The 27997-nt window shown below is 37.1% G+C and overlaps 1 protein-coding gene across 2 annotated transcripts; it reads left to right on the forward strand.

Moving 5' to 3' along the window:
• Positions 1–47: 47 nt before the first annotated feature.
• On the forward strand, positions 48–27333 carry LOC137993147 (phosphatidylinositol-3-phosphatase SAC1-like). Of its 2 annotated transcripts, XM_068838843.1 has the most exons (22): positions 48–99; positions 191–294; positions 3585–3662; positions 5251–5378; positions 5498–5647; positions 6610–6669; positions 7059–7092; positions 7686–7766; positions 11246–11352; positions 12062–12148; positions 12798–12866; positions 14395–14474; positions 15485–15583; positions 15707–15793; positions 16584–16638; positions 16738–16807; positions 18826–18898; positions 19240–19333; positions 20066–20167; positions 21214–21274; positions 24764–24895; positions 25262–25401. In XM_068838843.1, the coding sequence occupies exons 1-21, from the start codon at positions 65–67 to the stop codon at positions 24859–24861; spliced, it is 1752 nt and encodes a 583-aa protein (XP_068694944.1). In that variant the 5' UTR covers positions 48–64; the 3' UTR covers positions 24862–24895; positions 25262–25401. The 2 variants fall into 2 exon arrangements, with proteins under 2 accessions (XP_068694944.1, XP_068694937.1); XM_068838836.1 differs by lacking the exon at positions 24764–24895 and having other exon boundaries at positions 25262–27333.
• The last annotated feature ends 664 nt before the right edge of the window (positions 27334–27997 follow it).

A 27997-nucleotide genomic window follows, 5' to 3' on the forward strand; every position in this document is an offset into this window, starting at 1 on the left:
TATTGCGCGTGCCTCACATATTTTCCGCTGTTAAACATTTTTGAAGGCGCAACAAATTGCCAAAATGGTGGAGGACGCCGTGTACCGAGCGCTCAAGCTGTATGGGAAAATTATTTTGCGATTTGCCTTCTCCTCATTGGTTTGTAATATTTCCGTCGTAAATTTCCTCTATTTAATCTTTATTACTTAGGCACATCTCACAAGACAAGTTTTACATCGAGCCTCGTGATCAGCAATCAGTAGGGGACCAAATTTTAGAAATCGACAGGGTGACACATGAACTGAGCTTAGCAGGTATGTAGGACAACAATCAAAGAAACCCTTTTGTTCAAGCATTAGATGTTCAGATCGTGGTTTCCTTTGTCTTCTTTTGTCGTCGCACTTTAGCGTCAATGAAGATACAGATCAAGTGAAGCTATGATCCTCGCAGTTATGAACGCAATTTTTGCAATTGCGTAAAGACAGATCTAAGTAAAAATTTACGGTCAAATCCTCACTAATTAAATTAGTACCTGCTCGTTTCACCTACAAGTCGATTCGCCCACTTTAAAGTTGATTCGATTATACGCATGAAGAAAACATTTTGAGCAAACGTCATGTACAGTGTATTCAACTCACTGGGCATCTCGATCAAAGGTGTCCAAAATTAAAGGTTTCATACGGTCACCTCGCCACCAGGAAGCAATCACACAGGCGCCCCAAGCTCAGTGTGAGGAAAAGCCAACAAAAATATAAGGATTTGGATGTGAATCCCAATAAAAGGCCTGTGAAGATAATTTTACGAAAAAATTCTCAATTAAAAAGCCTAACCTTATTGCCGTTGTGGGTCGCTTTCTTCCTGTGTGGTTGTTTTTCCTGATTCGACATGAATTGAGCCATTATCAGTTCCTCGGTTGTCAACGGTTGTAATAAAAGACCAAGGCTGAATACCCCAGTCAGGAGAGTCTACCGAGCAAAACCAAAAATTCCCAGACCAAAATGTCCTTTCGGGCACACGATACAGAGACTATTGAGTTCGGCTTAGTAGCCTTGTCAGGTGACAAACAAAAACTCACTGGCAGGGCTTCGAAAGGACGGAAGAACCTTTGCCCTTGAATTCTACTTTAGACTTGTGGCCGTGGGGACATTTTGGCCTGGGATTTTTTGGCTTGGTTTGGTAGGCTCTCCCAATTGGGATTTTCAGCCTTGGTATTTAATTATAAACCGTTGACAACCAAGGAACTGATAATGGCTCAATTAGCGTCGAATCTGGAAAAAAAATACACAGGAAGGAAGGGACCCACAATGGCAATAAGGTTAGGCTTATTGATAATTTTTTATTAAAATTATCTCTTCGGGTCTTTTATCAGGATTCACATACAAATCCTTATACTTTTGTTGGCTTTCCCTCACAACTGAGCTTGGGGTGCCTGTGGTAATCGTTGCTACCACAAGTTATGTCGATGACTTTTCTTTTGAAGTGCACAATGACTGTTCTTTTGAAGTGCATGGTATTTTCAAATATAAAGGTTTTGGAGTGCATCATTCTAATCTACAAACAAAAGAACCACTGGGACTATCAGTTGAAGTGTTTCACATTCACTGAAGATAAGATGAGCTCTTGCCATTGCAAACAAACCAATGCATGGTTCATGGACCATCCCCTCCCCCTCTCCCTTTCCCTTAGGCATACCATGGGGGATTTGTCACAGATCCCTAGAAAAAGACAATTCCCTATCCTGGGCCTTCTCATGGACTGCAAAATTACATGTATATGGCATTTTGTGTACAAAATAGTCATTACAATGTTGACTTACGTACAATACCAAAACCAGATGTTTTGTCAATATTATAAATGTGTTTGTGGAGACCTTTTAATGGAGAAAGGATACTACCTTTATAATACAATAGAAAACATGAAAACCAAATTTGAAAAAGAAAACTAATGACAAAATTTTAACTGCAAGAAAGAAGTTTACAACTTTTGAACAGAACATTACTACTACACTACAATAATGATTAACAATCGCACTAAAGTACCATGTTGTTGAAGCCACCTCTTACCTTTACTTAATACTTCTACCGGCGGGGGTATTTGAAGTATCAAAATTTCTCTTGAGCTGCAGTAGAAGGAGTGGACTTGTCCCATGGGTTTCCAGGGGTGTGGGGTTGGTAACAAAAACAAAAATTGAACCATGCTTAGGTTATGGGTTGAAGTCCATCAAGTTCACTAAGGATACGGTGGTTGTTTCCACTGTATATGGACTATTGAACAGCTGAGATTATCAATCAAAGTGCCTCCCATTGCTGATCACAAGACAAGGTTGTCTAATTGCCATTATCACAAATGAACAATTTGGATTATTGAAATGTGCCCTATTTACCGAATTGAAGTTTTTATGTCTTTATGACACATGTAAACAAATCTGACAGAAATCAAGATCAAATGATTGATCAGTAAAATTTTTGTGTGAGATAGTGTTTGAATCATTCAGACTTGGTATTTGCTTTGTGGTGCTCTTTGTTGTACCGTGGTGACTTAATTGATTTCATGTTGTTGGCAAGTCTTCCTGGTGACAAGATGACCAGTTACCATCCAAAAGCATGAAACTGATTAACCCTATCATAACCAAACACAATGTGATTTCCAAGGTAAACAACAACCACTATTTATGATCGCTTGTGCGGCACTAGGCAAAGAAATTGATTTTTTTCAAATTCAACATAGGTGTAATTTTATTTCAAGACTTCATTGCTTTGTATCCTCAACTGTGAACAGAACACCAACTGTATCTTCCTATCATTTGGCTTTTAGACTGGACAGGGTTGTGATTTTGGTTCCATTAATTTGACACACCTTCTAAAAATACTCTTGATTGTGGCGAGAGTTAATATCAAATGTGGAAAGTTATTATTGTAAATTTTTTACGCTTAAGTGATAACCTCAAGACAACAGCCACTCTTATCATTGTTACAACTCCTTTGTATCTCAACAACGGAGAGGATGTAAGTCGTCAAGCTTCACAGTCATTTTTCACATGTTAAAAGACTGGCTTTCCAAAGCAAGCGGTTGCTAGTCTCACACGTGGCTTTTCAGGACTTTCAAGAAACGGGCCCCTGGGTACATATTTGTACCTTCAGAAATTTACATGGCACTTCCTTTCCTACCCAAAGAGGACATCCCACTGATGTTCAAACAATAATTGTGTTGTCAAGGTCCCAATGATGCCCCCCCCCCCCCCCTCCGTCAAACACCTGGATAAGCAGCAGCATTTGGTCCCCTTTTCCTTCTCCAGTTTATATGGTGACCATTGGGACTATCAACCCTCTCTTCAAGCTAGAATATTCAACCTTTAATAAAATTCACATGTTCAAATATGACCCCTTTCTATCATTTGGCAAATCATAATTTGTAGATCATTGTAAGATGCAGGAATCAAAAATAATACATATATATTTCTTGGCTGGTCATCAACTCACAAGAGATTGTGAAACTAAAAGAGACTTATTCTGGTAGTGGGCTCATTAATAAATAATATTTGTTTTTAAATTTCTTTTAAAGAGAGTCAAAATCTATATTACACTGTATTCACTTGTTTAATCAGACAATGAAGGACAGATTCCCCCTTCTGCAGAGAGTAGAGATATATTTGGAATACTTGGAATCATCAATTTGTTGGCAGGTATGTTGGTACATTTTGAAAGCCCTTCATGCCTAATTTAGGGTCATCAGAACATTTTGTAGTACTGTAGGGCTCTGTATTTTTGAATTAGGTGGTTTGGTATATGTAGCACCTGAGAGAGAAGAGATAATTTATTTTTGGAGTGCTTGATATTATTATTTGTTGGCAGGTTTGTTGACACCTCAAAAGCCTTAAGACTCCACATAATTTAGGATTAACGTTATTCAAAGGTTTTGTAGAAGGGAACTGAATTTTAGAAGTGGGTGGTGCTGTGTACAATGTATCGAGCTCCAAACTGTTCTTATAAAACATTTCAGCTGTGTTAAGGTGGCTCAAACCAGTTTCAACACTTGAAAGAAACATTCATACTCCAAGGACTGACACTACAACAATAAATTATTCATCACTTAACAGCAATGTTATGGTACCATATCAAACACTAGTTATTGCTGAAAAGGAGTAGGTAATTTCTGTGACGTAAAAAGTTACCATGGCAACAGGAAAGTCCTGCAAAAAGACCCCATATTTTGGCTTTAGCTGCTCATACCTCAAAAATGAACCCCCATTATTTATTTCTGAAATGTAATTATCAGCATGCCAGAATAAAACTTTCTGCAAAGTTTAAACAAATTCTATGTAGTGTAATCAAAGCTATTTTAAATAACTGGAGCTCTGAATTTGCTCCACAGAATTTTTTTACACTTTACAAAGAGTTTCATCTTGGCCTGCTGATCACTTTCGTAGAATAAAAAATTGGGGTCGCCGAGTTCACTTTTCAGATAAAGAGAGCAACTAAAGCCAAAATTTAAGGTGTTTTTGCAAGGCTTTCCTGTTGCCATCGTAACTTGTTACATCACAAAAATGACTGCATCTTGCTCAGCAGTAATTGATGCTTCACATGATACCATAACATTGCTGTTATGTAATAAAGTCAATCCTTCTATAAGTTTCTCTTGAAAGTGTTGAAACTGGTTTGAGCCACCTTAACCCATTGACTCCTGGGGGTTCCCCATTGACGAGTAAAATCGTCTGGCGCTATACTACAGATAAGTGTGGCCGGTTTAGGAGTGAATGGGTTAAACCCTTTGACACCTGAACTGGCCAAAACCGCCCAGACTTGCTCGTCAATGGGGAAACCCCAGGAGTCAATGGGTTAATCACTTGATTAAAGCAAACGTATTTTGACCTCAATTAGACTCATTTTTACCTGCAATTATGAATGTAATGTTTATACTAAATCGTACAGACCATGTTTATTTCTTATCTTAATGATTAAATTTTGTTAATGAGAAATAATTATTATGTTGATTTGGTCAACAAAATCATGGCAACAACTTAATTAAAATGCAAGTTAAAGATGCTCCAATGTACTTGCATGCTCGTACTACAGTGTATAATCTTCCTCCGTGATAGCATGAGCAATGGTTTGTTATGGACCTAACCCTTAAAATGAAGATGAATGCCTTTAAACCAGAGTACAACCTTTAGTCACTGTTGGCCGCAAACTAAAGACGTAAGGTATGAAACATTAAAATAATTGGTTTGATGTTAAGTTTATTTTTAAAATGTTGCATTCTTATCATTTAAGGTCCATACCTTGTTGTCATTACCAAGAAAACTCTTGTTGGTCTCGTCAAGGGAAATGAAGTTTGGAAAATTAAGGGGACTGATGTTTTAGCTTTTCCAAGAGCAACGTTACATCTCACTGAGAAACAAGTATGTTCACGCTCAAAATTTTAATATTTTTGTTAACAAGTCCATGACATTGCAGTGTGAATTGACTTTTTAAAAAAAAGATGTTACATAAAATAATTTTTCTGGCTTTCTGTTATCAGCAACGAAACAACACCACGTATTTATCAATGGTGCAGTCAGTCCTACAAACTGACAGTTTTTACTTCTCCTGTACTTATGATCTAACACACACACTACAGCGGCTTTCCCGAACCAGTCCAGACTTCCTACAAATGCCTTTGTTCGAAAGAGTAAGTACAGTCAATGTAATGATTAATTTTGCTTAAATACATGGAGTATGAATTATCACAATAGGGAGTTCAGGGTTTGAAAAACACATGTATGACTTGTTGTTGTTCATTTTTTTGCAAACCATTTCATTGTTTTCAAACCAGTTTAAATTTTTAAACTTTTTTTTTTATCAACTCTTTAAAAAAGGGATTTTCCTTTTTTGGGGTGTAGTCGGAAAACAGGGGCTTGGTTTTTAGGGGTCTCAAAAGAAGACACTTTTTTTATCTCCTTTCTACTTATCCTACCCGGCTCCATGATGTTCACTACTGCCTTTATCCTACCCCACTCTTGTTTCACCCATCTATCCCCTGTTACATACCAGGTGCTCTCCCCCCCTTCCTTGAGTACACTCACACATTCACAGACATTTTTCATTTTTAACAAGACTTTTTCAGCATACTCACGGTGACTTGAAAGTTTTCCCTGCTTGGTCATGCAAGCAACTCCTGCAAATCCGTCAGAATAGTAACAATAATTATTATTGTAATTATAATTTTTGGCCTGCTACATGTAATTATATTACCTTGCCAAGTGAGACAAGGTAAATAATAGCAGGGGTAAATACCTCAAACAGGCTCCTTTTTTAAGACTTATAACTCTGTGAGATGCAATATGCCATCAAATTTTAAGGCCTTTTATGTTGATCAAGTCTGACATTTAAGAAAAATTAAGCACTCATTTCTCCACATCACAAGTTACAGTGTAGTGTAGTATCCTTTCTCACTACAGCAGTTGCATCTTAGGTTAATAAGCATTGTATCACATAGGATGCTAATTGCCATAATTGTGCAACCTGTTAAAGCAGGCAATGAAACATAATGGTTAATGCATGTTAATTCCTTTGCTATAATACATGTCAAATTCTGTATAACATAATGTAATTTGCCTTGTATGTGACTGGCCTTTCTGTTTTAATTTGCAGGCTGATCCCAGATTTGTTTGGAATGGTCACCTCTTGAGACCTTTGGTAGTCCAACCAGAGGTACTGCACTACTGTGTTGAAAACCGTACCAAAACCTTAATGAACCTTCTATGCAGACTTTGAAATTCTTCTTTCAACTAATATATATATATCTAATTTACATGTACTGCTGCCAATCATGTTTGCAAAGACATACAGGTGGTGAACGGTTAAAATCAGAAACCCAGCCAAGTGAAATCCAAAAATAACAGATGGGACTTATCACACTGCTGCAGTCACTGGTTGCTGTGAAAACCCAAACCTTTGATTGCATTGAATGCAAGTTAAGGGTCAACAAATACTTTTTAATTACCGGTAGTCTTTCGTGCCCTTTCACTTGATTTTGAACTTATTATTATTCAGACTGCATCTTTGACTCTGCTAAATCATTTCATTCCTATTCTTCCTAGCTTCACAAGTTTATTCTACCTGTTATGCATGGCTGTATCCTTTAACTGATTCATAATGCTTCGTGTCGTCGAGAATTATTTGAATTTGGACAAAACGCATGTGAAATTATTCCCTAATTTCACGCATCACCATTTAATTACCCATACCAATATATTCATCAATAAAATAATAATAAGCAACTGAACTTCTCCTAAAGATAATTATTATTTTGCAGAATGATCCAAAAACAGGCCAATTTGTTTTGTTTTTTAATCTTTTTGTTTTGTTTGTGTGAAAGAAGGTCATGGCAGTTGTGAACGTCGGCTAAAATTAATGTTAACAAAAGACCTCTCTGAGACCCATGACCTCTCAGAGGGTTTGGGTTCAAATCCTGTTTGTGCTTGAAGGTTTGGCTTTCATTGCTGTTCAAGTAACATTTATAACTGCAATGATCTTCAATTGAAACATGGCTCTTTCTGCAGTTCAAAATTATTATTAGAGAGATTTAGCATCATGGTTACGTGAAACAACAAACATCAGTACAGGGTTGGGTGAATGATCTTCCTGTAGCTCTACCTGTTATTAGTGTATTGTTTCTGCTGATAACCTAGAAAATTATGTTTAGCATCGTCCCTTAACATGAGTAGTCATCTCTGTCACCTCATGTGTCATAAAACAAAACACATTTGATTTTATTCTCATATCAAGAAGAAGCTGTTTGAGAGCAGGTAATATAAGGACCCTATTTTGTAAGAAGCTTTTAGAGTCAATAATCATTGGAAATTCTGGCATTGTTACAAACACTTTGATTGCAGTGTGACATTGAATAACAAATACAAGACATTGTCAAGCCTACTGACTATAAAAAAATGACAAAGAAAGCAAGCAAGATTGTGGAGCTCCATTGATACAGGCCTTCTGTTATTACATGATGGTGCGATTTCGCACAATCGACCTCAAATCGCATCCAATCGCACAATCCACAAAAAATCGCATAATTCACAAAAGGACGCACAAAATTCATAAAATGAAACATAAATTAACACGTTTCTTAGAAATTCCTGCATAAATACGCCATTTTTAAGATGATTTATCTTGGAAAAAGGCTAAAAATCCTTTGCCACCTTCGATTTCGTAAACATTCGAAGTTCAAGGCTTTATTTTGCATGTCGGGGACCTGGTACGAGTCTCCTTCTATTGGTGCAACACAAACAAGCACTAATATACACACCACTGAAATGATGGTGGGTCTAATCTGCAGGTCGCAGGTCACAGGTTGCATGTCATTGTTTCACCAATACAGAAAGTATCCTAAACATTCTTAAAAGCTAACCTTAGGTTAAAGCCTTGAACTTCGAATGTTTACGAAATCGAAGGTGGCAAAGGTTTTTTAGCCTTTTTCCAAGATAAATCATCTTAAAAATGGCATATTTATGCAGGAATTTCTGTATTGGTGAAACAATGACCTGTGACCTGCGACCTGCAGATTAGACCCGCCGCTGAAATGATGACACAGTTGCCTTTTCTTAGAGAAGAGATTTGTGAAAAATAAGGGAAGTTGTAAGTTTTTCAGCAAAATGTAGTTTCTTTCGTTGAAAACTGATAAAAACTTACTCATGGATGAGTTTGTTGTGAAAACGCCCGCTTTTTCTTTGACGAAGAAGGAAGTTCCCACCTTCCGCCCAATCTGACAGCTCACGATCGAGCAAGAAAGTACCTCACAGGTACGATCCACTTGGACGATGGACTGATGTTTTTCTCGTCGTGCAATATTAGGGCCGTTTATATGAGAGAAAATAAGCCGCGGCTTACTCTGGCCACGGTGTACAAAATACGCAAAAGGAACTATTTATACAAATATATATTCCCAGGTCAATATAAGCCGCGGCTTGAAAAAGATGTGAACATAGATTTTGTACCATGTATACGGGGTGAACATTCAAGTCTTATGTAAGCTGCGGCCAGAGAAAGCCCCACGGCTTATTTTCTCTCGTATAAATGGGGGTATGGCCCTATAATTGTGATTGACCATCTTCGGAAGTTTGTGTTGACAAGCACCTTGATCATTCATTTGGCATGTTAGCTGTGTCCTTTCAACTTTTAATGTGGTGCACCAGTAGTGCAGAAGACCTCATTTTTTTTATTTACCCCAACTAATGTCGATCGAGATACATAATTACTGTTCCTTTGTGTTCAAAATGTCTTTAGGGCAGCAAAAAAGTGTTTTTCTTAACCTGAAACCTTATAAAACAAGCTTAAAATTGCTGAGAAAAAAAGCGCATAATTTACATTATTTATCGCATAATTGGCCTTTCTAATCGCACAATCTGCCCTGAAAAAATCGCATAATTAGCATTTTTTAATCGCACCCTATCAGAAGGCCTGTTGATAATGCATGTAACAAAAATGAGAGATCAAATTAAAATAATATCTTTGCAAAAGAAGAGACATGAGGACCCTAGCAAATGGTAAAAATAACACAAAATAGGCAAAAATAGCAAGTCAGTGGAAGGGGCTAATGGGGACCCACCAATGAAAAGAACAAAATTAATCAAATAAGAAAGTAAGTCAAAAATAAAGGAAGGAAGGGATTGGAACCCTCAGTTATAACAAAAATAATATTTAATCAATATTGTTCGAGTGAGGTATACAAACAGTAGCTGCATGGTACAAAGGAATAGGCAAAGGGGCCCTTCAAAGACAGTGCAAATGACATGCTGCAAAACAGAGGTCAGAAGAGCCATCTACATGTAATAAACCATGGCAAATTTTAAACTGTTGTGACCTCAGGCCCACAGATTGTCCAGAAATACACATACATGTAATTTGATACACACTGACCTTTAATTCTTGATGATTTTTTACTTTATATTAATTTTATAGGGCACCCTGTTGCCTCTCCCCATGCAAAGATTTGTTTTTGCCTGTCTTGTACACTGTATGCTCAATTTGTTGTTTACTCTCTTCATTTTCATTAGAATTCGTTTGTGGGGCAGCCTATCGTAAACTCTGCCAGCTGTTCACTGGGTATAACACTCTCGACTAAGGAATGAGACTCAATCAATAAAGTTGACCAAGCTTATCTATTTTATTCTTCTTGCATATTCAATCTCTGACAGTTACAAGGGGTGTGTAAAGAGCTATAACTCTCGTGGAAAACTATAATCAAAGTTCAATTAATATACATGTACTGCATTCTCTTCATTGTGATTGCCTAGCACTTAATTAAGGTCATTCAAGGTTGCGTCAGTCATGGACGAATCACTATCTGGAAACCATAAAATCTATGCCTCTTAATCTTGAAACCATAATAGTTATGTCAATCAGAATTTCTTAACTACGTACAAAAATATTCACTGTCTCTTGATGATGTGGTAACTGTCACCCTCTAAACAAATGTCCGAACAAGCCTTCTTTCACCTCTTCCAAATATTAATTTTGTTATGTTTGGCTACTGTACCTTATTTCTTTAATTAATTTGTATTTTTGTTTTATTTAGGGGCCCCCAAAGATTCTCCTTTTTTTACTGTCTTGCTTGCTTGATTTGTTATTTTCATTATACTTGTCGGTCCTCCTTTCCTCTTTAAATGCAAAGATTTCTTATTTTTGCCTGTTTTGCTCATTTGATGTGTTATTTCCATCTTTAGTTTCCAATTTTTTTTTCAAATAGACTAGTGAGACTTTTTATATATTTGCCCAGCATAATTAGCTATTTTTGTCATTTTTGCGCTTGCCTGCCTTTCTGGACATAATTGGGATTGTTCTGTGGTCCTTTCCACTTGTTTCATCTCCCATTGACAAGAAATTACAACAACGTGCAAAATTGTTGAGACACCTTTTCCAGCTTCCAATACCTGCCGTATCTATAATTCCAACCTTTCCCACTTCCCCCCTCTCTCTCCCCCTTTCAATGTTGACTGTTTAAGTTTTCAACATTTTTTTTTGTCTTGCTAGCAACACTGATAAGGGGGGAGGGGGCAGCAGTGTGGGAGATATTAGGCAAATTAATAATGCCCCAAGAAGGTGAAGTGTCTCCACTAATTTTGCAACTTGTTTTTGCTCATACATGTATTCCTTCCTAGAAGTACATAATACACCCATCCATTGCCACCATCAATAGTTACAACAAGACCTTGTATTTCAAACAAAATTAACACTTAACTATTGTCATAAAATAAGAGAAATTAATGCATTGCATTCCTTGTAGGAACACGTTTTTTTGTCAGAGGACTGGACAGTGAGGGAAATGCTGCTAACTTTATTGAAACAGAGCAGATTGCACAGTTTGAGTCTGGAACTTGTTCCTTTGTGCAGGTGAATACAGCGTTATGACTATTTCGAAGGCAAATGTTGGAATGGTACAATGTACAGTAGATAAAAAGATACTTAAAAGGGAATGCACATTTTTGCAATCTTGTTTGCAAATATTTTGCAATGGGTTGCTGAGAGTGACAGCTACTCAGATTTGAATTGAATCAATGAAACATACCAGTTTTGTATTCAGTCAAAAGAAATATACTTGTCGTATCTGAGTCTGAAAATTCAGGTTTAAAGGGACTGTAACTTATGACCTTGCAATCTGCACTGGACTGCTTTACCATCTGAGCTACATGTACATTGTATTAAGCCATCTTTGTTTGTGAAATAATACGAAAGACAAGCAAAAGTACACTGCAGACCTGATCTTGTGATCCCACTACACTGGTTTATTTGGTGGATTGTGACAACTCTTTTATAGTCATCACAATCACCAGTTCAAAATAATTTTATATAGCTTTCTTCATTTTGCAATCATAATTTTACACTGTCCAAATGAATTTATTTTTCAGAAACAAAAAATGACGATGTACAGTAAGGTTGTCAAAATGTCAAGTAAAGTTTCATTTTGTTTGTGCAGAATAAATTCATCTGAATAGAATATAGATCCAGAAAACAAGAGCTTACATGCACACAACATTGTTTTGATACTTCCAACAAAAACTACATGTAAATCACGGGATTTGTTTTTTCCCATTGTTTACAGATAAGAGGGTCAATTCCACTTTATTGGTCACAAAGGCCAAATCTCAAATACAAACCAGCACCTCTTTTGAACCAAAGAGCTGACCATGTAAGTACAGTCTGAATCTCCTCCTCCTCCCATCCCACTCTTTGTTATGACCAAATGAATGCTTTTCAGTCTTCGTGTGTTCCATCTTGCATACCTCATTATTATTATTGTTAGTAGTAGTAGTAGCAGTAGTAGTAGTAGTAGTAGTAGTAGTAGTAGTGGTAGTGGTAGTGGTAGTGGTAGTGGTAGTGGTAGTGGTAGTGGTAGTAGTGGTGGTGGTGGTGGTAGTGGTAGTGGTAGTGGTAGTGGTAGTGGTAGTGGTAGTGGTAGTAGTGGTAGTGGTAGTGGTAGTGGTAGTGGTAGTAGTGGTGGTGGTGGTGGTAGTGGTAGTGGTAGTGGTAGTGGTAGTGGTAGTGGTAGTAGTGGTGGTGGTGGTGGTAGTGGTAGTGGTAGTGGTAGTGGTAGTGGTAGTGGTATATGGTAGTAGTGGTAGTGGTAGTGGTAGTGGTAGTGGTAGTGGTAGTGGTAGTGGTAGTGGTAGTAGTGGTAGTGGTAGTGGTATGTGGTAGTAGTGGTAGTGGTAGTGGTAGTGGTAGTGGTAGTAGAAGTTGTTGTTGTACTTTTGTACAGGTAGTAGATTTTGTCTCTAAAATTCAAATTAGTGTTTTGCTTTTCCTCTTTTTATTAATATTTTTTAAAATTTTGACAGAGGGCTGGATTCAATCTTCACCTGGACAAGCAGAGAGTTTACTATGGAGATCTTGTATTAATAAATCTTGTAAGTTCATCTTTTATTAAACCTTTCCTTGTACTGTAAACAGGCCTTCTGATATTACGCGATGGTCCGATTTCGCACAATCGACCTCAAATCGCATCCGATCGCACAATTCACGAAAAATCGCATAATTCACAAAAGGGCGCACAAAATTCATAAAATTAAACATAAATCAAGACGTTTCTTACAAATTCCTGCATAAATACGCCATTTTTAAGATGATTTATTTTGGAAAAAGGCTGAAAAACCTTTGTCACCTTCGATTTCGTAAACATTCGAAGTTCAAGGCTTTATTTTTCATGTCGGGGACCTGGTACGAGTCTCCTTCGATTGGTGCAACACAAACATACCCTTATATACACACCACTGAAATGACACAGTTGCCTTCTCTTCGAGAAGAGATTTGTGACAAATAAGCGAAGTTGTAAGTTTTTCGGCAAAATGTAGTTTCTTTCGTTGAAAACTGATAAAATCTTACTCATGGATAAGTTTGTTGTGAAAACGCTCGCTTTTCCTTCGACGAAGAAGGAAGTTCCCACCTTCCGCCCAATCTCACAGCTCACGATCGAGCAAGAAACGCTCCACGTGGACGATGGACTGATGTTTTTCTGGTCGTGCAATATTAGGGCCTTTTATACGAGAGAAAATAAGCCGCGGCTTACTCTGGCCACGGTGTACAAAATACGCAAAAGGAACTATTTATAAGAATATATATTCCCAGGTCAATATAAGCCGCGGCTTGAAAAAGATGTGAACGTAGATTTTGTACCATTTATACGGGGTGAACATTCGAGTGTTCTGTAAGCCGCGGCCAGAGAAACCCGCGGCTTATTTTCTCTCGTATAAATGGGGGTATGGCCCTATTGTGATTGACCATCTTCGGAAGTTCGGGGTTGACAAGCACCTTGATCATTCATTTGGCATGTTAGCTGCGTCCTTTCAACTTTTAACGTGGTGCACCGGTAGTGCAGAAGACCTCATTTTTTTTATTTATCCCAACTAATGTCGATCGAGATACGTAATTACTGTTCCTTTGTGTTCAAAATGTCTTTAGGGCAGCAAAAAAGTGTTTTTCTTAACCTGAAACCTTATAAAACAAGCTTAAAATTGCTGAGAAAAAAAATCGCATAATTTACATTATTTATCGCATAATTGGCCTTTTTAATCGCACAATCTGCCCTGAAAAAATCGCACAATTTGCATTTTTTAATCGCACCCTATCAGAAGGCCTGTGTAAAGGGCAGACCATAAAAATCATTTTTCATCGCTATTAGAAATAATTATTCTGATTAGGTACACTGTACATCAAAATACCAGAAACCAATAATTTGTGGTTTAATTTTCTTGGGGATGTGAGAGAGGTCAAGATTTCCTAATGAGATCAACTGTTATTTCCAGCAATGAAGTGAAAACTTATGCATGGATGGATGTGAATTTTATTGAATATGTAATGAAAAGGAAATGCGCTATCAAACAGTAGGAATTTTTTTTCTCTTTTGGATTTTAAAATTTTATTGCATTTTATTGACAGATTGACCAGGTAGGCGGAGAAAAGGTTTTAGGAGATCGGTTCAAAGAGACAGTTAGAACTGTAGGATTGAGTTCTTTGAGGTAATTTCTAGACCAAAATGAATTTGTTTAAAAGATATTAACTCTTTTGTTACAAGTACATGTAAGCAGTGAATCAGCAAAATTTCTTATAAAGTGGAGGAGATTTTTACACATGTACAACCCAAGGAAAATAATTTTAATATGAGAGCTCTTCAAACCTGACCTATTTAAACAAGAAATATGCGTGCAACCAAAAGCAAATGAACACAATGATTTAACACTTTCACCCGTGAGGGAGCTCCCATTGACAAGTAAAATTGCCTGGCATTAGACAGAGTAAAATCTATAGACTGAGTGTTTTCACATGACATTATCAAAATTAATTGTAACATCAAAAGCTGCAAGGTTTTTTTAAGTTTTTATTGATATCAGGTTAGAAATTACTTAGAAATAAATATTTTTATCAGTTTTTAGGCGCCATAGCGTTTTTCGTTTTGAGAATACCGCATTTTGAATTTTGGAATTTTTGCCTTGCGTATATGTAACACCAAAACAGTAGCTGGGATAAAGCTGTCTGGTTCAAAAAACAGTTTCACCCTGTAATTTTTGGCAAATATTATTAAGCATTACAAGCTGTAGAAGACATTTTTATGCTCATTTTAGTTCAGCTCACAAGCAAAAAGATCTAGAGATGGCTTTTATGGCAAACTGAGCTCCGGATTTTTTGTTGATTCGAGGCCACCATATTGGTGTCCCTCCTAGGAACACCAACGTGGCATCTCCATACAAATCTCTGTAAAATTGAGTGAAATGTTTTGGCAAATAACTCAGAAACGATGCATCAAACAGACGTGAGACTTAGAGGAGTTGTTTATTTAGTAGTCTTGTACAACACTTCATTTTCTTGGCTTCTTTCTTTCTTTCTTTCTTTCTTTCTTTCTTTCTTTTCTTTTCTTATTGCGTGACAGTGAAAACATTGTAGAAGTAGTACTATTGGGAGTGAAAGGGGAGAGGTAACCAAAATTTCTTGTAAATTTTGGAAAAATATTAACAATAACTCCATTTTTTAGATATGAGCCCTTTGATTTTCACAAAGAGTGCAGTAAAATGCGATGGGAAAGACTCTCCATTTTAATGGACAGGTTGTCAGAAGACCAGGTTAAGTTTGGGTAGGTTTGCTTTTACAGGAGAAATGTGCTGTTTATTGATTGAACATGAATGCATTTTTTCGCTCCCTCCAGGTTGTAAATTGATGTTGGCTTAAATGTTTATTTCTCTCCTTTGTTTTGTAGATATTTCAGTTTGAGAGATAAGGATGGTCAAATTGAGTCTGAACAGAGGGGTGTTTTCAGAACAAACTGCATTGATTCACTTGACAGGTAATAACTGATTTTAAATGAAGGCTTTGAATTTATTATTCAGTCAGTTTTGTGGCACAAGAAAGTACTTCTACCGGTAATTATTGTTATTTCAATTTTCATGAGTAGAATGTCATTTGATATCTTTATTATTCAGAGGTTATATTCTGGCTTTTGTTCATCCATGCAGTTATTATCATGATTAATTTTGTTTGTTGCTTTTTTCATTTGTGAGCTTAACAGGCTTTTTTTTTGTCCCTATGATAATTAAACTGATAGGTTCTTAAAATTTAATAAAGCTCACTCTCTGAGTGGTATATGACATGAGCTCACATTTCTCCAAAATACAGATTGTTGCAACATATTGTAACTGCAATAGTCTCAAAATGGAACAGAAATATGTTTTCTACGATAATAATGTGGTCCCATGTTCATATCACTTTAGTTGCATAATAATTAGCAACTATTCACCGAAGTGGAGGTCGCTAGTGGTGGATATTGTCAATTTTACCAAGCTGCAAAATGGCGAGGTAAATGTCCAACACTAGCCACCAACACTGAGGTGAATAGTTGTTTTAGTATTATAATACCAAAACAGTGAGATAATCACAAAAAGATGATTTTAACTCATTTATTCCTGGACAGATTACAACATTTTGGAGAGTGAATTGCTCTGAGGTGAATAGCAAAGGATATCTGGGAGTTTGAGTAGCCAATCAGCATGCACATTAATGCGATCCACTGTTTTAGTATATTATTATACTAAATTATACAGTATTATGATATTGGTACAGTACGTTTTCTTTTCCAGAACAAATGTTGTGCAAAGTTTATTGGCAAGAAGGAGTCTGCAAGCACAGTGTGAGGTGGGTTTTAACTGACATTACTATTTTTCTTGATCTGTTTTTTTTTCTCCCTGTTGTTTCATTAGAAGTCAATGGTTATGTGTAATTTACCAATTTCAGGAATATGAAGTACTAAGCATGGGAGAAAGAATAGAGGATTGTGCAGGAATGGAGACAGTGTTCAAAAATGGTATGTTCCATTTAAAAAATTCATCAACATACATTGTAATGTAACAGTAGTTGTTACACTAGGAGATGCTAAAAGCTGTTTGTGGCAATGATAACAATTAATCCAGAGCAAACAAAGGATGTTTAATTAACATTAGTGCTATCACAGTCTGCTCTGACATTCTTTTTGGCCAGATAAGACTTATAGAAGCAGTTTGATAAACTCAAACCTGCAATTTTCGGCAAAATCTCCAACAGCGATCGAGTTATAACAATCGTTTGTCTTGTAAGTGTTGAAGAGAGAGGGTGTAAAGATTATCACTCGAACAGAAAATGTTGTGAAAGAGATTGCTGTGCATGTAATTTCAGTTTTAGTTGTTGATTAAAATAAATATTGTTGGTTATTGTTTGCAAGGTTTGTTGTTTACTGCTGTCAGCTTAGAGGTGTTTGATCACTGTAAACTGTTTATTGTCACTAATGACGATTAATTTTGTACTTTATGCAGAAGCATAATTATTTCCCATATACACTATATTGCTTTCTAAGGTAAGAAACAGGAGCTCTGGTTTTAGGCTTGGCTAAATCTATACATTAATCAATTGAAATCTATCAGGGAAGAATATCCTCTGCTATTAGGGGGCACCTGTCTAAAATTATAAAATGGAAAACAAAAATACAATAAATTACACTTCGGAGAGAGGAGTCAAACACTGAAGAAGAAGAGGAACCCATGACTGGAAGTCGGGAGAAAGCAATATTTATTAGTAAAGAACCAGAAACTAACCTTTACCCTAACCTTCTTGTTAAAAATTGATAGGAAATGCATAGACTTAAAGGGACACTTGCATGCAGTGTTGGATATTAAAATTGGGCTTGCATCTAATTACTTGGTTTTCTGGATATAATATTATTATTATGAACATGTTAAGTCTTCTGTTTGAAACACAATAAAATATGACACTTGTGTTTGGAACGTGATGAAACGCCGTTGTTTGAAACGCATTTGAAACTTGTTTGAAACAGTTTGAAAAACTGTTTTGAAACACGTTTGGGAAGAAATGGTCTAAGCATCCTTTTCATCTGGATGCCTTACAAAAATTAATGGCTCTTGCTATGGGAGGGATAGTACTGTTGTTTTTAAAACAACGTTTGCTGTTTGAATTTGTTTGTATCCATTTGCTCTCTCAGCACTCGTGATTTACATGCAGAGTCATTTATAAACTCAGTGTTTATAAACTCAGTCTCAATATTTTCTAAAGTGAAAATAGAAGGGTGTAATTTCTATGGTGTTATTTAGTACAAAACATGCATTTTCAAGGCTTAATTATGCAGTACTTCATACTGATGGATGAGGGCCTTTTTTATTATGATTTCTTCGTTTTTTATGCATTGAAAGATTGATGGGTGATGAAATGAGTAAGTTTCAAATAACACTACCATACAATGTACATACAAACTTACTTATAGAGAGTATCACAAGCACATGACTGTGAAGCATGTAACTTGCAAATCTTTTCCTTGGAACAAAGCTAGGGATTTTAGGACACCAATTTTATGCCCAAAATTTAATATGGAAGCTGCATGAACAGAAAAATGCATGAGCTACATTACATCCAAATAAGGAATTTTTTTTAAACCCCAGCTCTGAACCAGAGTTAAATGCTTCTGACAGTACTTAATTGACCACTCTCCGTAGGTACATGTAGGGGCTTTTCAGGACCAATAAAACAGTCAACTAAAAGACAGAACAGAACCCCAACTGGGCAGAGGCTAACGAGTCGGTTATTTACAAGTGCAGCTAAGACGTTGAACCAGGGACTACCAGGTTCTAATTCAACAAGTGGTCAGAACGGGTTTTGAACCGGGATCTCTGGTTCGCAAGGCAGGCACTTTGTTAAACTGCTGGGCTGCACTGCTTCTTTGGATCGAGGCACTGCAGCCCATGCCAAGTGCAAGGGCTGCCATCTTACTTTGATACCATTTTATATTTGATACTATTTCTTGTCTCTTTTATACCATCTTATTTGATTTTGTCATAGTGTGGGCAGACAACGCTGATGCATGTTCTGTGCAGTATGCTGGAACAGGAGCTCTGAAAACAGATTTCACAAGGTAACAGATCAGATCAAATAAGAAAAAGTAAGCAGGGATACGGAACAGGGATAGGGCAGTGATGAGAGCACTCGTCTCCTACCAATGTGGCTCTGGTTCAATTCCGAGACTTTAATAGCTGTTGTTTCTCTACTCTGCTCCGAGAGGTTTCTCTTTGGGTTCTCCAGTTTTCTCCTCTCCTCATTGTCACAAGACAATGGAATTTGCTAAATATGATGAAATTCCTGCTACTAGCTCTAAAGCATTTTATAAAGATGAAGTTTAGAGGTGCTGTCTCAGCCTTCCAACTTGATTATGGGATCATTAGAATCTTGTCCTTTTATTATTTTTGCTGTAAACAGGACAGGAAAGCGATCTTCGTTTGGACTTTTAAAGGATGGGATCAATTCAGGCATACGGTATTTCAAGAACAACTTTGTTGATGGATTCAGACAGGTGGGTCAATAATACTTATTTACAAGCATATTACTTCTAATTTACCAGGGAAACAGTCTTTTAGCATTATTTTATTATTATTATCATCATTATTGTTATCGTTATCGTTATCGATATCGTTATCGTTATTATTATTGTCCTGATAGTACACTTTCTTAATAAAGATTATCATTGATGACAGGAGGCACAAGAAAAATTGCACTGGTTATGGCTTCATCTTGGTTAGAATCTGACTACCCTTCATGCTACCATTAGTTACAATAATTATGAAACTTGGTTGGTGGTGGCATGGTCAAGTGGTTAGGGAGTTGGATTTGTAAAAAACCAGCTGGTTCCCTCCTGCCAGTTGAGGTTCTTAATCACCTTCTGTTAGATTTGATTGTTTATTTCAGGTTATCGAAATGGGGTGCCTGAAAACTAACTTGATAGCTTAATTAATGCCAGGAGCAGATCCAGGATTTTTCTTAGGAGGAGGCACACCACTAAGGAATGGCATAGCTGACTGGTGACTTTTTTTTTGGCAGAATACCAGTTGTATTAGAAAGCTGCAGGTCATCTCAGGATGTTAAGGGGGAGGGGGTGTGCACCTCCTGCACCCTCCCACTAGATCCGCCCCTGAATGCACTCTAATGCTATTGAAAGCGTTTAGGGAACAAGGAAGATCTTTAGACCCTTGGCGATGTATTAAACACTGGTAATGTTGTAGTTTGCTCAATTTAATTATCCTTTCAGGACTCTATTGATTTGTTTCTGGGAAATTATGTTGTGGACCCCAACGAAGGAATCTCGAAACCATCACCTTTGGAAACTCAAAGAGATTGGAGGTTTATATTTGTAAGTGCAATTTGTACTGTATTTATTTTTTAAGTTACAAGCCCATAAGTTTTTTGTTTCATTATGTAATCTTTATAGAGCGGTTTTCAATTGAGTGTCGAAAGTAATTAGCGAATTGCTTTGGTTTTGCATTTACTTCACTCAGTGATTGGTTGAAAGTTCTCGTGCCATGTTTTCAACCAATCAGAAGTGAAACCAAAACCAATCGTTGCTTGCGCAAGCACATTTTCCCGCGCTTTGTGCCGGCTGTGTGTGATTACTTTGAGTTTTGATTGGTTTACGGGATTGTCTCCGTCCTTTTTGATTGGCCAAAGTAATTGCTTTGGTTTTGGTTTAACGACACTCGATTGAAACTCGCTCTAATGTGCACATTAATTTTGGTGTTGAATCAGGTGACTGTGTAGGTGTGATTCAAAACTAAGGCAAAATAATATTCTTATTTTTTTTATTGTTTTTGCACTATTTATGGGATTCACCTTCTCAAACAAAGAAAATTCATTTACACAACAGGTTTCCCTTACATGACTATTAGCTTGGTATTAATTAATTTTTACATCAACATCAGGGGTTTCAATAATTTGGAATTACAGGTGTAGATACCTGGGCTAATCAATGTAAGCGGCCGTCACTGTTGTCTTTTACAAGGGTTTGAGTGGAAATCAAGGCAGAGTAGCCAGCGGTGAGAGGCAAATTTGTGACAACATAGATGCTGGTTTACCACCTATGATCAGCTTCTTATGAAACCCCTGCAACATTCTGCCAATCGATTACTTTTTGTTGCATTAGACCTTTAAGCAAATAACGTAGAATAAACGTTTTTGCAAACCAAGGGAAATAATTTATGCATGTGTTAATGAGATACATTGTATGTAGCCACTGATAAACAAATTAACATTAATTTTGTTTTCTCATCCTTTTATGAATTAGTGACAAGCTGAATATCATTAATAAAGATTTTTAGTCCTCTTTCATTGTTTTGATTGGTTCTGTGTTTTAAAAGCTGATTTTAAAAATTAATATTTTATTATTCTGTAACTTCTTCATAGCTTCCACTGATTTTGTTCCTGGGATTCTCCATGTTTATTATCAGCGTATTAATTCCTTCAAGTAAGTTTTGCTTTAAGTAGACTATGCATTTTTGGCACTGAAAATACATACCTCTTACCAATCAAGTTTTTGGTCAGTACTGTAAGTTATGGACCAAGTTTTTTTGTTTGCGCTTGGGCCTTAAATCCATGGGAAAAGACTAGGATCTATAACTTCCAGTACGAGTCAAGAAAACGAGGTTAGTAAGAGATTTATTATTATCTCTGAGTTAATCAGGTGCAGGGGAAAGGAAATGACTAGTTAGACCTACTGTAGTTAGTGGTGTCAAGTGGAAGGTTCATCTGCCGCAAATGATTGCTTCATCAAAATCTGAACAATGAATGAATCTGCTTGGCTTTTCTAAATAGTTGCTGGCAAGATTTTTTTTAAAAACATAAATGGCGTGAAAATTTCGTGGATATTTCGGGCGGAGAAGTACCTAGAAGTACCCACATTTTCTCATACTTTTGGAGTGGAAGATTTTATCAAAATACACCAGTTTAATGAGCCTGCAAGTGGCACTTGTGATCAGACATTTTTGATCATTGCATTTGAAAGCATTCACACAAACGCAGATTTCAGATTAAATTCACTTTTCTTTCATTACCTATGTTGAACGAAGGAATAATTATTCATTCGAACCAGCAAGGGAGACGTACACAAACACAGATCGACTCTCAACAACATCGAGTATTATGCATGGTCGCCGTTCACTCAAGCACTCTATGTAGCCCATATGAGCTTCCCTACATTTCAATGTAGCACTCATAAAATCATTCAACTTGAGACCAAAATTTTCTGCCGACTCACAATGCCTCTTAAGAGCTGAAGCCTCGACACCATGGTCTGTTTGTAAACACAACTTCCTCTGTGTTGTGGCTGGAAGATACTGATTTTGTCACGATTTCAGTTGATATAAGTTATAATATATTATATAATATAATATAAAAGGATTCGCTATGCATTATGGGATACTATTCGTTCCTCCTCTGGAGAGATAATAATTGTACATATAAATAATAATTGATAATAAGGAATGGAAATTGTTTTTTGCTCCCGCTGATTTCTAGCACTGAATGTGTTGCTTCTCTGCTTACTTCTCTTCACAGCAAGCACAGCAGTTTCTAGCACTGAACGTGAAAATAGCACCCATAACTTGATTCTTTGCTTAATTAATTAATTCTCTTTAAAGAAAGCACAACACTCAGATGTGAGCAATAAAGAGGCATAATTATGTTAGATTGTCAGTGGTTCACTTGATTTTGGAGATGCTTGCTCAAATTTCTGCCTTCACATTAAAAATAATAATTTAATGAAGAGGACACAGTTTTTGAATAACCCCGTGGGGCTGTCGAAAAGGGCCAGTACCTGGCCGAAATAGCCACCTAATTACCAATCTTTGTCATGTTGCTTTTGTCTCAATTTGCTTTTAATATTTGGGCAAAAATTTAAAACTTTGAGAATCTCAAGAAAAAAGTACATGATTGTTATAAATCGTCTTCAATTTGTAACAATATACACTTAATGTATGGTCCCACAGAAACAGTTAGTTTTGTTTCTCTGAGAGTCCTGATGTTTCCCAGGACAAAGTTGAGGGAAACATCAAGACTCAAGAGAAAACAAAACTAACTAGTTTCCCAAGGGACCATACATTAAGTGCTTTGTTATATATTTAGACTTTTCCTTCAACAATTGCAGCAAAGCATCTGGAGCTGGCAACAACTGCGCAATTGTATCTAGCGGGATACATTTGAATTTGATCAGGGGCACATGACCAAGAATCAACCAATCACAGTGCTTGTTTTTTTGAGTGAAAGTCTAGGTATATAACAATACACATGGTACTTAAGGAACAATTTTCTGAGGATTGAGATCGCTGAAATTGTGAAAAAAGAATGGCAATAAACAAAAAATAGTAGATGTAGTGTTAATTTTCACTGTTTTCTTAGATCCAAGGTCTAGGTAGCATTTCCAAGCACCTTAGTTTCAAAATTTTCTGAGGCAGCGTGCCCCCTGAGCTCCCTAGCAAGCTCACATATTCGGCGCTTGCATTTCAGTTGCCATCTACTTTCTAAATTGAGATGCCTACTCCAAATTTTTTTGGCAGCCCTGAATAGGACATAGCCTTTGAGTGAACCCTGATAACCATTACCCATTGTTGAGTAAATCATCTGGTGTTAGACAGAGTAGAATCTGTAAAGGGTTGAAGAGGAACACAGATGTTGTTGAGACTTTCACTCTGTGAACTGGCCCCCATTGTTGAGTAAAATAATCATCTTGCATTAGATGGAGTACAATCTTTAAGTGACACTTCTTAATACCTGTAGGAGAAAAGGGGTAAAGAGGAAATAGTTTTTGAATGGACGTAAATGTAATTAATTAAGTCTTTCACCCTGATAATCGGCCATCATTTGAGGAGTAGCATGAGACAGAGTAGTAACATCTGTGACATCACTCTTGGGAGAGAAAGACTTAATTAATATGGGAATAATATTTATTCTCACATTGGAAGAGGTGGAGGGAACAGGAAGGAGATGGGGGCACAGGGACTTTGGAATTAATCTCTTCCCATGAATAATCTGTTGGCACTTTTATCTCAACAGACAAGGTGTTGGGAAAGAGAAATGAAATTCTGGCCTCCATCATTCAAAAAGAAAATAGTACTTTCCAATGAATAGAAAATAAAATCACTATCAGAACTTAAAAAGTTATCCTGTGGATAGGGCCATCAATCCTTCCAACAACTGGTGCCTGATTTTTGCACCTTTCACATTATTATCGTTCCACTCAAGCTTCTTTTCCTTTTCAATTCTCTTCACCTTCTTCATTGCAACACACCTGGCATGCATTTCTCAAATCACCTTCTTCATTGCAACACACCTGGCATGCATTTCTCAAAATTCCTGAAACGCTTTAGGTCCTTTCTATCTAATTTTCCTTTAAAAAAATTAATAACGATTTTGTTTATTATAAACCTTGCGATAACTTGCTTGCATATGCTTCCCTGAAAAAAAGGACATTAGAGTAATTGTTATGCAGGTTTTTTGTTTTCAGTTTTTATGGCTTTGTGGGTTTGAAAGATTTTCAGGGCTTTTAAGGACTGTGCCTACTAATTCAATTGAAAGGTGTTTTTGCCCCGGTTTATGATTATGCAGGAAATGTAGATCTTAACAATAATTGTTATTGAAATCCAAAAAGAAAATTGGGGGTAACCACGCATTCTTCAAAGCAATGTATGGCGTTCTTTCTCAAATTGAAGCTTAATTGTCTCTCAAAAATGCATGGTTAACCCCCAATTTTCTTTTTGGATACCAAGAGTACTTACCGGTACTAAGATCTACTTTCTCCAGATAGTTTTAAACCGCGCAAAAATGTCACTGTATTAGTAAGCATCACCGATAGGAAACTCCTCCGAAACCCCGAGTGTCTAGAGATGCGTGGAACGTATGTACAATAACTTACAATAGTAGGCACTGTCCTTAAGAAACAAGCAGCTGTGTTCCCTTTCAGGGTTCCAGTTTCTGTTCTCTCCTCTCCTGACTGTTTTACACCTCCCACACCCTTTACTCTCGGGTTGGTGTGCCATCTGCCACCCTCGCAAATTTTAGTGTGACAGTCATGGAACTACTTGGAGGTCACAGGGTAAGAAGAGCATTCAGTTGTATCTCGACGTACTGTGTACTCTAAGATATTTTACTGGTAGTTTGATGTATGAAACAGTATGTCCTGATGAGTTTCATGCGCTTTTCCCACTTGATTTAATCATTATAGGAGATGCAATAAACTTCTTACTAACCTCCGTTTTGATCAGTGGAAATTTCCCACTTAAAGTCAGCTTTTCTGAATTAATTAAGTGGAAAAATGATGTCTCCAGAAGTCCTCAAACTTGGTTAGTAAGAAATTTTTGCACATGCACAATAACCAGTAGAGGGGCTGTTTCAGTTTGGTCATTTCTTTATTAACACCACATTTTATGTCAATATTGTTTTGCACATCTTTTACTTGCAGCTGATTATGGTGTTCAATTCCTGTATGTGTTGTTCTGGGGTGCTGCTGTCATGGTGACACTGTACGTTGTGTTGTACTTTGGTAATGAGTATGTTGACCAACCAAGACTAGTACAAGTCCAGTTAAAGGACAAAAATGTCTGACTAGAAATGGATTTGCACCCTTATAAGTGGGTGTGAAGAAGATAGATAAATGCTTTATTTACTTTTATGGAATGGACCCGTTTTCTTGTGACTGAACTATGTAATAATATGTAAAAAAAAAAATGGCTGGAGTTTGTTATTATTTAGCCTGGTGGACCTCTTTTGTCATGAATCAAATTTAATGTACTGTAGTTGGTAGTCCCCTTCGCAGCTGTTTTTGTGGGAGAGTTGCACAACATCCCCAAAAAAACAGCTGCAAAAGAGACTGTAGTTGGTAGAGAAATATTTGTGGTAGAGGTGTTTATTTCCTTCACATAATAATATGCTTAGTTTGTGATCTTTCGAATTATATGCACACAATCAGTGGCTGGTATCTTATGGTGTCCATGATTGCAAAGAATTGATAGGATAATTTTTTATGATAGTGCCATTGAGCATTGCATGGACTAGCATTCACATTAAGAGGGTAATTTTTAAGTAATGTCATCTGAGTGTTTACTTTAATAGATTGATAAGAAACCACCTTGTGAAGTTTATCAAAATTATTTTGTGCATCTTAAATTAATGCAATGCGAAACATAAGGCCTGCTTGATTTCATGGTATGTCTCTTGTCCAAGAGGCATGATAAACATCTTACAATTATGTGTTTTAGGACCACTTTGAAAGTAACTAAAGGATAAAGGGAATCAGTTCTTGTGTAGCGATTTTTTCTTTTAAGGCACTTTGCCATTTACTGCAACAATGTAGCAGTCCACTCAAGCTGTTTTATTCATGCAAGCAAGCTGAAATGGGCTGCTTCATTGACTCTGAGGGTACAGCCAGTAGTCTTTGTATGACCATGGAATGCAGTCAGTAAGAGATTTGAGGGAGTTGAAGAATGCTTTTTGAATGCTAAAAATAGCATAAAATAGTTGAACTAAATTTGCAGAATCACATTCTGAAGTTTGATCTTTCATTCTTCTATCAATCAATTCTCAGATTGCCAGTGCTTTGATTTCTCTCCTTATCTTTCAAACACAAATGCGCGACCAACTCGAAACTTCAACATCTTGCCCCCCACCCCCTTGGCATTTGAACTTTTGAAGATTGGATCGTTCAAATTCCCGCCCCCTAGGGCCAAAATGGTGTTCATATGCCCTACCCTATCGTCGTATTTGTCTGTCATACCCTACTAAAGAACAATCATTGTTAGCTCCTGCTGTCTTTAATGAAGACCTTTTGAAGACCTTTTTAGTGCGGCAGTCGCTCACAAATGCTACATCTCTTCCTTTAAACTCTTCCATGTCGTCCAAACACGTGTTTTTTAGATTTTATATAACCCAGAAAAAAAAATCATTTGAAACCTAACACTTCCGGTTCAATTTCCCCTACCCCACGCTGGCAAAGGGGGGGGGGGGGGATGTTTAAGTTTCGATTTGATTGGCACAGATTGGCACAAAACTGAACGCAACAGGCAAGACTAAAAATATATTTTAATAGGGTCTTGACAGAGTTGCAGCATCAAACGAAATGACAGCTGTGATGTACTACATTCTTTGTTTTTTTGTCTTTTTTTTTTTTTTGCACCAATACGGACAGGTGGACGAAACTACTAACAGCAGGGTTTTACTTTATGTAAGAATCAACAGAAAATAGGTTGCTTAAGAGTAGTGTATCATTCCCAGACAATCCATCAGGGATCATAACAAAGCCGTAATTGCCTTGCTTATGGTCACCATCGTGGCTGCCGTTTCTTGGGATGGGGACACCGACTTTGGTGCACATTAAGTCTGATTTCTGAAGGATTGGATTGGAAAACCAATATAGCCATTTGGTTATTTCTTTGTTCAGAACATCATTATGACCTGAGATGATCAATCTGTATTATAATGCTCTATTAGAATATAATTATATTTAAATATTCCAGAAATTAAAAAATCATTGTTCTAGTTATTGTTTGTCTGTTTTTCTTGTAGTTGAGGTGGTGGTTTTTACCAGAAGGGAATGATGAGTTGGTTTTTTGTTTGTCTTTTTCCAAAGAAGGGGAAGCTTCGCTTGCATTCTCCAGGGTCTAGCTGCCATAAGCATCAGACCACGCTGCTGACGGTTGTGACTTCAAACCTCGACCTTCATTGCTTTGAAGCAACTGAGGAGAAAGAAGTTCCCTGCTAGCAGAGGTCTCTTATCTTTTTACATTCACTGGGCTGACAAGTATGGCGAAATAGACCAATGCCTTCTAGGTTGAAACTCACTTTGATCCGATCGCCGTCCACAACTTTGGACGGCACTCTTCAAACCTCATGCCCCATGATATGTTTGCTGATTGTGACTTGAGTCCCCCCCCCCCCCCCCTTTCCCCCGGTTCCCCGCATATTCCTTGACAATAATTCCGCTGTTCTTAAGTGAGCCCACACAACATGAAGTGTCTCGCGACGATTTCGGTGGCTAAGTAAACACTGCACGTGTTCAAAACAGTGAGTTTTCACCCATGGTAGAAGTCTCTTTTCCTGCACAGCCCAGTAAAGGCAAAAGAAAAGAGACCTTTGCTAGCAGGGAAAGAAAGAGGTTCCTTTGCAATACCATCAGCAAAACGGTGGTTGACTTTTCAGTCTT

This window comes from Montipora foliosa, chromosome 1 (assembly GCF_036669935.1).
Source record: "Montipora foliosa isolate CH-2021 chromosome 1, ASM3666993v2, whole genome shotgun sequence".
NCBI lineage: Eukaryota > Metazoa > Cnidaria > Anthozoa > Scleractinia > Acroporidae > Montipora > Montipora foliosa.